Source organism: Tinamus guttatus, unplaced genomic scaffold, assembly GCF_059628265.1.
Source record: "Tinamus guttatus ecotype Peru unplaced genomic scaffold, ASM5962826v1 Tinamus_guttatus_pri_ptg000599l, whole genome shotgun sequence".
Lineage (NCBI taxonomy): Eukaryota > Metazoa > Chordata > Aves > Tinamiformes > Tinamidae > Tinamus > Tinamus guttatus.
The window spans coordinates 937,251-952,257 of record NW_028289133.1 but is presented as its reverse complement, the minus strand read 5'-3'; the positions used below and the strand labels follow the sequence as shown (position 1 = coordinate 952,257).

The 15,007-nt window shown below is 37.6% G+C and overlaps 1 protein-coding gene across 6 annotated transcripts in view; it reads left to right on the top strand.

The window, feature by feature from the left end:
• Positions 1-15,007, top strand: part of ADCYAP1R1 (ADCYAP receptor type I) — a 94,181-nt gene that overhangs the window by 38,862 nt on the left and 40,312 nt on the right. For all 6 annotated transcript variants that reach the window (XM_088534792.1, XM_088534791.1, XM_088534790.1 and 3 more), the window contains exon 3: positions 7,232-7,339. In XM_088534792.1, coding sequence (XP_088390918.1) covers positions 7,232-7,339 — 108 coding nt within the window. The remainder of the gene's footprint in view (positions 1-7,231; positions 7,340-15,007) is intronic.

Genomic DNA, 15,007 nt, shown 5'->3' with positions numbered 1-15,007 from the left:
AAAGAAAAGTCCGTTGCTATTACTTTTCCTAGGAAAGGAGAAGCTCAAGTAGGGAAATGGGGGAGGAAAGCACGAGCCCAGTAGAGGCTTTAGCTGCCTCTAGTGATAAAAGAAGTGAGGGATATCAGCTGCTGCCAGACTAGGCTGCCTCCAGCAGTGCCCCATGGTCAAACATAACTCATGCCCCAAGTGTTGCCAGATCATCTCTAACTGACAAGCTTGGCACTGGGTTTGGTTTTGGCAGCTTTTCAGTAGCAGCCTGTCCTCCAGCAGTGTTGAAATAAAACCCTCTAATTTTTGGAGCAGGTTCACAAAGTATTTCTGACTCCAGTTTTGCAAAGTGGTGACTTTCTCATAGATAAATGACCAATCCTCTTTATTATATTTAAGTAAACTTAAAAAACAAACGAACAAAAAAACCCTCCTTAGTTTCCCAGATTATTGGCATTTTACTCTTTTGTGTAATTAGAAGAAGAAATGTTCCTATGATTTTAGCAGACTGCTGTTTCCCTTTAAAACTCCCCAAAGATCACCTAAGGCCAATTGGTTGGCAGCACTTAAAAGATTCTTGAGATTTTTTTGATGATGATGTTTTCTTGGCAGGTAACAATGCAAGAACAGTAGTAAGCCTGAGCTTAGAATACATATCCAGTGACTGAAAAATTAAATAGCTTTAAAAGACGAAAAAAGGTTTGTACCTCTGTAATTATAGATAACCACTTCTGCCGTCCAAAAAGCTGATCTTTCCCATATAAAAATTGTTCAAGAAAAGGAATTAGCCTTCTGAAATGTTTTTAATACAGATAAAACTTTTCAGTCTCATGAGGAGATACTGTAGGGGTTGACTTGATGGAAAAATGAGAAGATTTAGGTTCTTTTTCTGACATGAGAGAGGCCATGGACAGATAGGGATGTTTGTGTGTGTGTGAATTTCCACATCTAAGCAATAGGAATAATAGTAGATATCTGTTTTATAACTAGTGAGGCTAGTTTCTTAAGTATCTGGGAGGTGAACTAATACTTTTGGTAAATGCAAAGCATATGTACTTCAGCTCTTGAAAGATGAAGCCTGCTATCTTCAGCTCATCCTTTTCTGGTGATGTGCTATCAAACCCTTTATTATATTCAAACAAAACCCAGAGTTTCTGTTTCCTTTAATGCTAGTTTTTGTACAATCCAGGATTAATATAGCAGATAGGAACTAAAATATCTCAAACTCTTTTTTCTAATAATCTCATTTGAAAAATAAGATGGTATTTTGAATAGTCCTTCGAAAATATTGTTGTACTTAAGTCTCAAAACTCTGAAAATAACATTCTAAAAATAACTAACTTACTGATAATGAGGTATCAATAGAAAATATCATCACAAGCATTATATAAACAATACATTTTAAATGGTCACAACACACTGATGGATAATTTCGTATCATAAGATGAGTAGATATTACAAAAAGACAAGGATTAGTATGGGTCAATTAATTAATATGGGTAAGCTTGACCAGTTTATTTTTCTTCACATAAAACCCTAGTCAAGTCATCTGGACTGTACACATGGAATTCCTCTGTTTTGAATCCAGATAAAACTAAATTTAGTCCCTCTTCTGCCTTTTCTAATCAGTGGAAGAAAACAAGCATCTTCTGAGAGTAATTTGTCTTAGAAATCCTCTAGCGAGGCCCTCTAGAGCTGTGTTCCTCTTCAGATACTCTAAAAAAAAGGATAGAAGAATTTAGCTCAGATTTTGATATCTAAATTATAGATTATCAATGTGAAAGAAAAACAGATTAAACAAAATAAGATGCAACTTGCTGGTGCAACAGTAGTAGAGTTGCTATAGAGGAACAAATTCCTGTTATGATACGTGGCCTGGATGGCACATACTGAATGAATAATTGCTCAAATAATACAAAAATTAAGAGGAGTGAGCAAAAGGTAGTAATTAGGGAAGCAAAAATTGTCTTTTTATTCTCTTGCATGCTTTGTTTCCTACTATTACTAGTTCTTTTAGGTCTGCATTGTTTTTAAGGTTGATTTTTTTCCCCTTTGGAAGTGATCAAGGTTTCTCTTTTCCTACATAGAATGTCTTGCAGTTATTTTCCTTCCTCTCCTCTCCTCTCCTCTCCTCTCCTCTCCTCTCCTCTCCTCTCCTCTCCTCTCCTGTCCTCTTTACTCCTTTCTTTCTTTGAAATATCAATCACTTTTGAAAATCTAGACCTGATACCCAGACCTTGCTAAGCATTTATTTGTTTTGGTATTTACTTAGATTTGTGAAAGATCAGGAAATACCTCTCTCATATTCCCCCTCTCTGCGAAAGCTTTAATGTGTTGTATGCCCTTTAAAAGTTATTGTGCATCATATAATTCAGTTTAATATGCTGGCTTGTAACATGACATTTCCTTTGATATTACTTTCCTGAAGGCCATATGACCTTGAAGGTGATATTTTAAACTAATAAATGAGGAGAAAAGCTGAAAATCAAAATAAAAATTGTAAGTCAAATTGATTGATTTTCACCTCAAGCCTTTATTTCCATAAATGAAAAATACAAAATTATCATATTAATGTATTTGCATTTGTTTCTTAATTTACCAGGATATTTTTTTAACTGCATTATCTATTCCCTTTAGACAGTGTATTGGTCCATAAATCTTTATGCCTATTTTCCTATCACTTCTTTCTTCGCTCCTGCCTTCACTTAGTAATTTTGAGTTGCCTGTTGCACTAGCAAGGATTAAGGCATGGGAAGACAGCATAGTGGGAAGGATTAGGGCATGGAGACTGTAAGGGGGATCTAAATACATATGGTGTTAATGAGAGTTTATGGTAGAGACACCATGGGAAAATAAGACAGAAAGAACATTGAATAGATGCTTCTGGTGACATAATATCTTGGTTGAAGACAGGCTTTATACATAGCAGATTTAAAGTAAGGTCCGTTCTTGGGACTTGCCCAGATATTTCCTATGAAGAGAGCCTTTCAAAGCCCTCCGGGTCAGCAGAGCAGAGAGGAGGCATTTCACTCTGAGGGGTTTCATTTGAAGTCGAAGGCAGAGGCGACGCTTGTATGAGCATCCATGGAGGGTGGAGGGCTGTAATAGTTTTAATGCTATCCCCTAGCTTTAGTTGTAAAGACTATCAGAGACTTGACAATGATAAATATCCATAGTCTTGTCCTTGTCATGAAGTTAGGACGGTCTCCAAGAGAGATCTATTTTTCCAATGGCTGTCAAGTCAGATTCATTGTTGGTGTAGCCCCCTCAACTTCAGTGGTATTGAATTAAAACTTATTTGTCATGACCTTCACATGAAATGCATATAAAAATGTGTTCAGATAAAATCAGGACTCTGCTTCTTGCAGGACATTTCACAAGAACACTACAAGGTGGACCCAATCAGGAGGAGCTTATAGTGTGAACAAGAGTTTTGTCTCATTTTAATGAAAAGCAGCTTGAGACAGAGATTGATCACATGGCTTTTTGTATGGAACCATGGTGATTTCCTGGTGATTTGAATTGTGCAGAGGCTACATGGCTAGGGTGGCACAGCTCAATGCCTCGGCTAAAATGCCTCTCAGATGGACTCCTTCACTCTAGGTGGGAAGATGGTTGGTTGAGGCTGCATAGCCAGTGGTCAGAGTTTATTGGTGTCAACACCAAAAGACCACACAGGCCCTAAGGGGAAGGAAAATAATCTAACTCCTATCAAACATGTAACTCATCTAACCTTAGTGGGCAGCTGTTTCAGTTAAGCTAGTGTTTAGCCCATTTCTATTGATCTCATTGGAGAGAGTCATTGGAGAGATGGAAATATCCTAAGAGGGTAATTCACCTCCACAGCCACCTTAAATGGGATAATTTCAAAGGTCTCTGTCCCTGGACTACAAAGAAGTATTTTAGTTGAGCGAGGATAAATGGGTAAGTTTTGGACATCTAAGATTGAACAATCTTTACTATATGCTAATCAACCACTTCATATTTCCTCAAAAGGGAGTTTCAAGAGATGTAGGCCTCCAAATGGTCATCTACCGCATCAAAAAGCAGGTGATGAGCTGAAGACGAAGCACATTTCTGCTCCTATGGTAAAGAAGGAACAGGTGGCTAACTAAGACCACATGCAAAGCTTTTACACGCTTATTTGATATGAGTTCCAACCTTATTTTCGAACAGTAATTTTTAGCAAACATGATGTTCAGTCTGCAGTAGGCATGGGAAGGGAAGGCGTAGCTTGCACTCTTCTTGAGGTGCTCCTGTTGCAAGTCAATCTTTTTAGGATATTTTTTCCACACCAGCCCACACAAGTACTTATATTTTAAAACTGTTAAGATTATTTTAAAAATCATTAAAAATGAATTTATTTATAACACGCTAAGAAGCAAGTAAATTAGCCCACAGGAAGCTACATCTTGCTTCTTGAAGTGTCTGAGCTACCTCTTTCAAAGTTAGCTTGGGTATGCCTACCTTGGTGTGATGAAGACATGCCGTCATGTCCAGAGGAGAACCCCGCTGGGCAGTTTCACACTTAAGCCACGTTGGTTTCCGTGGGCAGATTTTACCCCGCAGGTGTTCCTGGCTGTACTCTGGTTCAGAAGAATATGGACGGGATTTGCACACTCTGGCCTTTACCACGTTTAATCTTTTGGTAATTGTTTCTTTGCTCTTTCTTTTCTATCTCCATTACTCACCTATTTTAGTAATCTGAGGAAATTACTTGACTTTGCTTCTCTGTCCTTCTGTTCCAATGTGAGCTTGTCAGGGTAAAGACGCTTTCTAGCACTATGATCATATGGTGTTATTAAAAGGGGTTATTTTTCAACTGTGCATTGTATACTATCACACTATAAAAACAGATCTCTACTATCAAGAAATTTTATACACAGTGCTACAAAGTATTTCACTTTTTCTTTTCTCTTTTCTGCAGTACAGGGTTCCCTCACTTTTTTTTTTTTTTTCTTTACTCTTCTGTTGCTGTCTCAATGTTGGAAGACAACTGAAGCTCAAATAGTAATAAGAAATAAGAAAGCTATCCCTATTTCTACCAAAGACATTTAATTTAAGATAGAAAGACTGTCCCATTTTGATTGTTTCCAACACTTATTGGAAAAAAATTTCTCCTTACCTTGGATATTTATATATCATTTGCTTTCATACAGAGTGCCACGCATCCATGAAGTATAAACTTTTTATCAAATGTCTTCAGACTTAAAAATACAGTTCTTACTGGTTTTACAGACACTATCTGTCAGGGAAAGTAAACTCTATTAGTGCTGCATTTGATCCATCTTTCCATCTTCAGTATACTGACTGTATCATTAGCTTTTCAAATAGTGTTTTTTGAACCTTTTGAAGATATTTATCAAATATATCTAATATAAAAGTATATTAATTAACTATAATATAGTTAACTATAATATAACTAATGTTGTTAGACGCTGAAACAGTACTTCATATTCATCTTCACTCGGAACTCTTCTTGGTTACCCGTCTACTGTGAGAGCTAATATCTGGTTTGTATTTGGTGAGAAAATGTCACATTTGATTCTCTGTCATTGAAGTTGATGGAAAAAAGACACAAAGCCCAGTCCCATAAGCAGATATTCTCCCATGATGGAAAACTTACACCAAAATTTATAAAGCTCTCACTTCTTCTACCTGTTGATCACCTGACCCATATATACTGTGTTTGTCCCAATCTGAAAATGACATTCTGAAGAATTATATGTTTTTACTGAAGATTTTATTTTCTCCAACACACACTCAAAGAGAGAGAAAAAGCATGGAGCTTGCTGCTTTTAACAGTTGATAGGATTATGTGCTTCATCTCAATACTAAATGCAAAAAAAGTGGTGGAGATATTGAGATTTAGTATCTCTTTTCCTACTGAGGGCGAAGATTCTCTTTTAAGAATCCTTTTCTCAGTCCTTTTGTGGGTGTTATTAGAAAACTTGAAGGATTTTCCTGAGTGTTTTTTGATTGTTTGTTTATTTTTTGTTTGTTTGTTTTGCTACACTGACAAATCCTTTTAGGCTTATGAACTAGCAATGTGGTGATCTCTGCCTGCAGAATTGCAGGACGGGTCATTCACAGAAAGCCCTTCCTTGAAAACCAGTTGTAGTTTGTCATGTTTCTGACTTCTGTCAGCGCTCAGAGAGAAGAAGGTTGTCTCCCTCGCTTCATCTACAATGGCAGATGGGAACTAACTTTTCCTTATATCCTAAGGGAAGAGAACTCCCTCAGCAGTCCCATCATCTACATGCTTCTGGTTCTGGAAGTGTTTTGACTCCATATCACCTGAAGAATCGACAAGATTCCTTCACCTGCGTGCTTTGTTATAAAAGTAAAAGACTAAAAAAAGGAAAGGAAGGAAACAGTGATATGCTATTACTTCTTGACCTGAAAAACTGAGAGCGAAAATAGAGCCAGATCTATACAGTAATGACTGGAAATTGGAGCAAGAAAACGTCAGATTAGCAAGAAAAGCCACAGTTTTGTAAGAGAAGATTGCTTCTCTGCTATATCAAATCTTTAATTCGAGACTTGGTACCAGGAGCCTAGTATATGAAACAGTTGTGAAGGGCCTGACATTACATATGCAAGATTGGATTTTGCCTTTATCTTATGTAAGAGAAGATCAAAATCATCCCTTTTGACATTAGGAGTTTATGATCTTTAGAGAAAGTGTGTAATATTATGCTGATTCTACTGCTAATGGATAACTCTTCTATGCTTCATATTTTCCCAAGAAAACAAATAGAAAAAGAAGAACTTCCCTCAATCATCTGGCAAGTTAGCTCTAGGACAAAATAGAATCTCTTCTTTGGTTTCCATTTGTCTTCCTAGGTCAAATTCCAAAATGTACCAGTACCTCCTCTTTGAATAAGTTATCAGAAAGTCATGAAATTTAAATCAAAGATGTGACTGATAACAGAATGTCTAAGATTTGACCAAGCACTGCTGAATTCCATGCACAATGGGAAAAGTAGTTTATGATGTATATTGGAGTGATTTAATGGTGACTAGTAATGTTAGTTATATTAGTAATGTTAGTTTCTGTCAGAATACTATCTTTTCTTTATTCCAGAGAATTTTATCAGAAGATGATATGATAAATTGTTTTAAATAAGCACATGTTTATGAATAAAAGGAAGGATCAACTCTAAAGCAATATAGCAATGTGATTAAAAGGAAAAAAAAATAGGCTTAAATCTCTGTTTTTTTTTCCTGTCTTCTATAGGTTGCCCAGGAATGTGGGATAACATCACATGCTGGAAACCTGCAAGTGTGGGTGAAATCGTCTTTGTCAAGTGTCCGGCATTATTCAGATTTATCATCTCCGAAGACGGTAGTTTCTCTTTTGTTCCTTGCATCCATCTGGTACAAGGCTGCAAACACCTCCTGCTGCCTTGCCCACAACAATATTCTGCCTGACTGAGGCACTCACTATAACAAGCCTGTCTTGGTTATAATAGTACTAAATATTTGTCCTAGTTGTTAATATTACCTAAATACCTAGTGCTTTTTTACAGGAAATGTCTCTATGCATCTGCTGTTTGCATGACACCAAAAAGCCCTTATCCTTCCTCTCTCTCTCTTTTTTTTTTTTTTCTTTGAAATCAAATAGGAATTTGCCAGGTGAAAATGATAGGCTGTGAACAAGAGAAATAATTACTAAGTTATTCACAGACTAAATGTAGAGTGATTAAATGACCTCTTGAAGTCCCTTAATTTTTGCATGACTCAACGAAATGAGGTGAATGCCTGAGATGGGCAACATTTCTCTGTCACCATTAGTCAGCTAACAACAAGCCTTTGGTGATAAAAACACAGGTTCATCCAACTTTTCTCAACACCCACTCAGACTAGTGTAGATCACTTCAGTAAGCACTTTTTCGTGTGTGGTTCCAGGTGTGCTGAAATCCTCACCTTCAAATGCATCTGTATGAACTGACACAGACATTGAAGCAAGCGGCAATGCTCTTATGAAGCCAATAAAAACACAAGTGTCTTCTCTAAACCAGTCCTCTACACTGTAATCTGTGGAAAGAGGCTAAGAGAAAAAGACCCACCAAAAGCAAGTTAAGTTACTGCAAAAGGCTTGAGATGAATCACCCTTTTAGAGATGCCTCCTTTTTTTTTTCCCAATAAGTGCTAAGGACAGCTCATTTAAACAAGGCACCTAATTTTTGATGGAGAAAAATGAGTCCCTCCTTTAGTTATTAGATATAAAAATTAATTATATGTGCTTTAATTATAGCCACTATAATTAAAGATAATCATTGCTGCTGTAATACTGGTTCAGTATTGACTCAGTGGGAGGAATGACTCTTAACACTGAACTATGCATGCTTAGTGATAATAATAATAGAAAAAAAAAAAAACATGCCAGTATCCAGTGGGGTTTGTATTTACCACTGGCAAGGAAACGGTTTTTCCTTCTATCATTTTTTTCTGTTTTTTGGGGGATTTTTTTTTTTGATAAATGTGTATATGTGTTTGTGTGTTTTCTTTTTTTAATTCTCCAAGATTTTAGTGCCAATTTGCACTGTCCGCTTCTCCTTTAGCCTGCCTGATGCACCAGTGCTGGTGCTTCTCTGTGCAGCAAATCCAGGAAACCAGAAGTTTTGAAATACAGTCATCTGTGTTGCTGATAGTCTGCAGGCAGAATACTTTTATGTTATTTACTGTGCATTAGCAGATAGCTGATTTATCGTTATCTTCTGATATAATTACGGCAGGCCTGCTTCTCAACACAGGGCCTGTCAGCTTTTCCATTACCAGCCCTCCTTTTCACTGGCTTGTAATCTACTTTCTTTAAATATCCTCACGCTAGAGCTTGGTAGCATAAGCAGTGCTTTTTTTCTCCCTTTCTTTCTCTTCTTCTCTCTCTTTTTGCCTTTTTAATAGGAAGCAATGTTCAGATATATTGCCATCTTGATAATATGGAGAATGGTGGAATTCACACCTACAACCTGTCAAAACACTTCAGCCATAGACCGCTTAACTATTCTTTATTTCAAGTGAAGTCCTGCTTGTACTTATATTCCACATGAATATGGTGCTTTCTCACTTTTGCTGGTGACATTTATTTTCTATATGCAATCATTTATGAAGTTATTAAGGCTGGAAGGGTCTTAACTAAACTATCTATCTAGTCCACTTTCCTCCTCAAAGACAAGATCAACTCCATGGGATCTATTCTCAAGGTTAACCAATCTTCTTTCAATTAAAAAGACTATAGTGTTCTTTATTTAAATTATATTTGCATTTCAAAAAAAAAAAAAAAAAGTTTCTTTAGATAGAAATGATCTCTACCTTAACTGCAGCTATGCAAACTAAAGGGCTGAAATCCATAGCATTTATAGGCAATTTGCCCAGAATTTCTAATATTGTTCATGTATGTTACATCTTGTTTGACTTCTAGCAGGGATAGTGTGACCCCAGGGAGGCATTGTCAGTCCAATGAAAATAGATGTACCCCTTTCCTTATCTCCTTACAGGAAAAAACTAACAAAAGTGACAGATGTTACCACTTGTGGTGCTGGGTTTGAAGGTTTTTTTGGACATCTGTTCAGTAGGAACAAAACCAAGATTCATAATTCATTAGATAAACAAATAAACATTTAATCTAGAGTAGTGCGAAATCTCCACAGATCTGGGATGGATTTGCACTAGTGACCCCAAGGTGGAAATATCTACATCCATAATCACTCTCCTGAGTGAATTAGCAGTTTTCAGTAACATTGCTGCTAATTTTAATTAACCAAGTATATTTGCCTCAATGAGGGCTTAATGAAAAAAGTCGCATTTTATGAAGGTTCCTTAAATAAAGGTTTATTAGAGAGCTGAAAGGTTTCTAAGGCATGGCTAATCACATATTTTACGTTGTTATAGTATTCTCTTGCTGCTGCTGTATTTCAGAATATAAAAATAGGCTAGACATTGACACTAGTATCTATCAATAACATATTCACTCAACAAAACAAAATTTTCATGTGATCTAAAATGATAATTTTTTTTTTGCAAACAGCAGCAAAAACTTTAATTTATACTTTAAAATAGTTCATCTCATGCAAAAGAGAACAACTTGCGGACATAGCAGTTTGGACAGAAATGGGCAAATGATGCATTGATCTTAAAGAGGGTGTGGATTTTATCCTGCTTGGCTTTAGGTATCTAAATGTTGTATGTTTACATTTGAACTGATCATATGGTCTCGTGGTTTAACTAATGGAAAGAAATGGGCACTTGCAGAGGGGATTTTAGTCTAACCTAAGCTACAGTGAAGTAAGGCAAGCTGTGATGTGGCAATGCAGTATGATGTAGCTAGACTTACAGATGGCCCCTACACAATGAGCTGTGATCCCAGATGGAAAATTTAATTTGTTTTGTTATTTTTCCCTTTTTTCTTCAGGCAGTGGTTATACTGCCTGGGAGAGGAAATCTGCAGATGCCGAGACTGTGCTCTTCTTTCTTTGTCCTGCAGAGCTGATATATTTTGGAGAGATAAAAGCTATAAAGCCAGATTACTCAAATGGGCCATTGAAGGAAATGCAACAACCAGATCAGAAATGAGCATATTCTTTGGCCTTTTGATTTGCAGTAAAAACTAATACAGTTGATAATAGACAGTTTCCAAGCATTGCCATATGCTCCACTTTGAGAAACTGCCTTTATTCACAAATCCGAATAATAAATATGATTAGCTCTCACTGAATCCTCCAGCTATTCAGTGTGTTTATCCAGTGCTCAGTCTAAGAGACTACCTGCCTTATTCAAAAAAGTGTAAGTACAGGGAATGGTTTACGCCAGAAAACACAGAAAGTGTATATAGTTTTTACTTAACACATATACACATCCTGTGTTGATAACAGGACTGAGGTACCTAATTGAAATTCAGTAGAATAAAGGATGCCCCCAGGTTTTATAAAGCTTGAGAGAGAATGATATCTCAACTTTACTTTTTTTTTTTTTAAGCAAAACATTTGAGGTTTTGCCTTGCTGCTGCTCTGGCAATCTGTGCATGATTTCCACCAAACTTTGTTTTCCCAGAGAAATGGAACTGGAAATCCTCTATTACTGATCCCATTAAAATCACTAGGAAAGAATCAAGCACTTTGTTGCAAGAACACCAACCCTCATATATTTTGCATTGGAGAGATCCTGAGTGGAAAATGGGGTTCATGAATTCAAGGTTAATTGGATTTGAGAAGCCATCCATGGCTTTTTTTCCCCTTCTGAGTTTGGATGTTATTTCTGATCGAACTAAATATGATGACAAGAGAGGGGTTAATAAGAGTTGTATTATACATATGCATGTGAAATGCCCTTCTGTGTTGCTTATGGAGAAACAATCCTGGGAAAGTCTTCAAATGCTGACTACATACCACTGTGAAAATGGTGCATAACTCTCAGTTGAGTGAAGAGACGGTAAGATCCTTTGTCTTCCCAAGACAAATGGAATTAGCTTGGGAATATCTCTAAGTTAGAGTTTCTCTTAGTCTGCCTTATTTATTGAAAATTTTGATACAGAGGAAAAAGAAAGATAACTGTTAAAGATTAAAGGCTCTCTAAGCAATAAAATACCTCTGGAAGTTGTGCACTTATTTTCGACTGAAGCAGAAGGCGCAGGCTTTCTTTGCTACTAGCTGAAATTAAGGTCAGCATTGCAGCAGCCTGAAATTGGAAATTGTGTTTGCTTGTCAAATAGGCAAGGCAGAAGATCAATGCAAAGGTCTAGATTTTCTGTTCAAATATATCTCAACTCTGGTGGATATTTTAGCTTCCTGCAAGAAAAATAAAAAAATAAAAAAGGAAAAAAATGAAAAAAAAAAAAGAAAAAGAAAAAGAGAGAGAGAGAGAAAAGAAATATTCTGTGAAAACAGATGTGGCCAATCCCATGGAGTTCCCATCATGGCAATAATAATGAGCCATCAAAGCTTGATTAGCCTTTGGAACATGCTGGACTGTGTATGTTGTAGTTTCATCTCTCGCTTCGTAAAACATCCTGCGTCGCGTTCAGAAGCAAAGTACACTACAATGGGAGCTGCTCCTTCTTTTAAAGCAGCTAAAGGCTTTGGACAGTTTTCAAAGGAATCAGCAGACTGAGTATGTGTTATAGTTGATTAGTCTTCAGAAAATCCCAGAAAGGATCCCAGCACAAGAGGGTCACAAGAGACCTACCAAGTGGTTGCAAAAATCAAGTCTTGAACATCACCAAGGACTTGAAATTCAATAACTGTATATAAGAGGTAGCAAGTCCGGGATGCTAGTTATCATCCCTAGCCTTTCCACAGGAGTAAACCCACAGAATTGCATCAGCTGTTCCAAAGCAGGCAGGAAGAGTTTAAATTCAGCATGCCTCCCCTGCCACAGCATCAAAGTCTATCTTCATTGCAGGGGAAAATTGGAGGAATATATGGCCATCAAAGACTAGTAACTCTATCTACATTTCGAATTGACTGCTTGAGGTTCTATAGAGACCCTTGGCAATGTGTTTTTAAAAAATAGTTCAGTCTTGGAATTGTGCTCCTCTGAGAAGTTTCCCAGGGCTTCAATCTTTATTATCTGCCTTTATTTTCATTTCTTTTGTTGCTTCATAACTGAGATAACCAGCTGATTGCAAACTTTAAGGTGTGGTGAGCTCACACTTTATGCTGTATGTTAGTATATACAGGTGAGTTTGGGACTGTACAGCTCATGATCCGGCCTGGAAAGGACTTTTTTCCCTTCCGTTTTTTTGACATTCTGTTCTGCTCCCTTCTCTGAGCTAGGAGCCCCTTGGACTGCACTGGCGTTTATCCTGCACTGTGATGGATGCTCCTATGACAGCCAGCTTCATAGGAAGGATACAAATAATGTTTAAATGATGCCTAGCAGTTGCTATGGTGACCTTAGTCCACTGGTAGTTTCATTGCCTTTGATAAGGAAGATGAAAAAAGAAAGGCATAAGCTCCCTTACACGTTACTGATCACATCATCACATCAACCCTGCGTACCTCAGTGCTAGCTACTATAGATGTTATGTTCTCCCCATGGAACCTCAGTGGTATTCTCCCATGATCTCCAGGAATTTTTCATTGGGTTTTCTTGCCCTCTTGGCATGCTGCCACATGCCCTGAATGACTTGCAGGATATAGGAAATAAGGGTTTATATGTCAGCTCCATCATTGTCTCTATTGCAGTGCTTGCTCAAGCCACCGGGTAGAAAAAGCACTAGCAAAAGGCAGTCCATTTCATCCCATGGTTGATGTCTAAAGCAGATCACTCTCTGGAGGAGCTCATCTCTTTACTCTTTACAGAAGGGGACTAAAGATCAGATTAACTTGGTACTTATCTTCTGGCAGCTAAATTAGATGGAATGAATCTGCCCGCTACATCAGATCTACAGATGTGCTTATGCACCAGATCCTATCCAAACATCTGAATATGAGTCATGCTTCCTAAGATGCTTAAGTTTCCCCTGTCTGAGTTTCTCTGCTTGCGTGAACACAGCACTTTATTTTTGTCAGAGTGAGCAGTGTGTTTACAAACCCCTTTGACCACGTAAAAGTATATAGTATATAGCAAACTCATGCTCATCACTCAGTATTTCATGTAAAGTATTGTCTATGGGGTATGAGGACAGGGAGACTAATAACCCTCGATGTATTTGAAGGAAGTTCTTAGCACAGGGAATGATGTGGGATCCTTTCGGTTCACAAACTCTGTGAAATTTTCCATCTGACTCTGCAGATGCCATTAATGATGCTGGGTTGCAAAGACCCAGCAGCTGAATCTGGATCACTTTTCCATGAAAAATGAGAGTGGAAAAGTCTCTAACTTCTCTAACCAGTGTTATAGAAAACAAGGGAAGATAGGATTCCTGCCTAACCACCTTTCCATGCACACCTCCGGAGAATCCAGTAGTAGGTAGTTGTAGGAATGTTTTTCATATTCTATCTCCGACCCAATCTCCACCTTTTAGAAGGGACTGAATCTACCTGCTGCAGGGAATGCTTTTGCGTTTGATCTCAATGCTTTCCCACCTTTTGGAGGATTACCTGCACGGACCTCCAAACAAAGCCAGAGAATAATGGCAATAAGGAAGAAGTGCAATCAAGTCATTTTAGGTCGGAATAGTTTTTGAAGCCATTCATCCCTCTCCCAGGCCACTATCAAGGCCAAAATGTTGGAACTAAGGGATTAAAGGAAAGTTGTGCTCAGATAAACAAGTCTGTGGGAGATAAATCTGTTGCCCTGCCAGCTGACACCGAAAGCAGTCAGCTCCAAGCTGCCATGTAGAAGATGACCTAAAAGGCTGCTCCTTAAAGCAGAAGTAGTGGCTGCTTGCATTAAATTTCTTCATCCAGTGGTAGATAATGAGAAGGCAGTTGTGTTTCCTAGGGCTCCACAATCAAATACCAAGGAGGAAGTGTAATAAACAGGCAAGAAAATGGCATAAACGATCTCTGTCACTGACACTAATTCTATGTGCTGCTCTTGACAAGACCTTTATTTTCATTTTGTTTTCTTGCACCTCTTAATTTAGAATATAAGGAAACTTTATGTCTTACATCTGTATTTTCCCACTGGTCTTTGTAACTGGCAGTTCAGAATACTGACAGATCTTCTTTAGGGCCTTTAAGTACTATTGCAAATAGCATCTAATTAATAATGACAGTTATAGATCTAATTTGCTTTACTTCTGAAAGTCTGATGATTACCTAGTCAAGCTGGGCAAATAGGGGATAATGTTGGCTGTCAATATCCGTACAACCCACCCTGTGTCCAAGATACCATTAGCTGGCTCTGGAGTTTATTGACCATTGAAGGCAGTTATTGGCTTAAAAAATGGTGACATTATTTAATAACTGCTTTTGACTCCCACTTTCCATAGTTCAGGCTGTGGTGCTAGTGCTGTTATAAGAACATGCTTGTTGCTCTCTATGCCTGAGGAGCACAGACACTGGTGTAAGTCGTGAGCGTGAACCTTGAATTCAAACATATTCTTCTTTAAAAAGGTGCTTTTGGA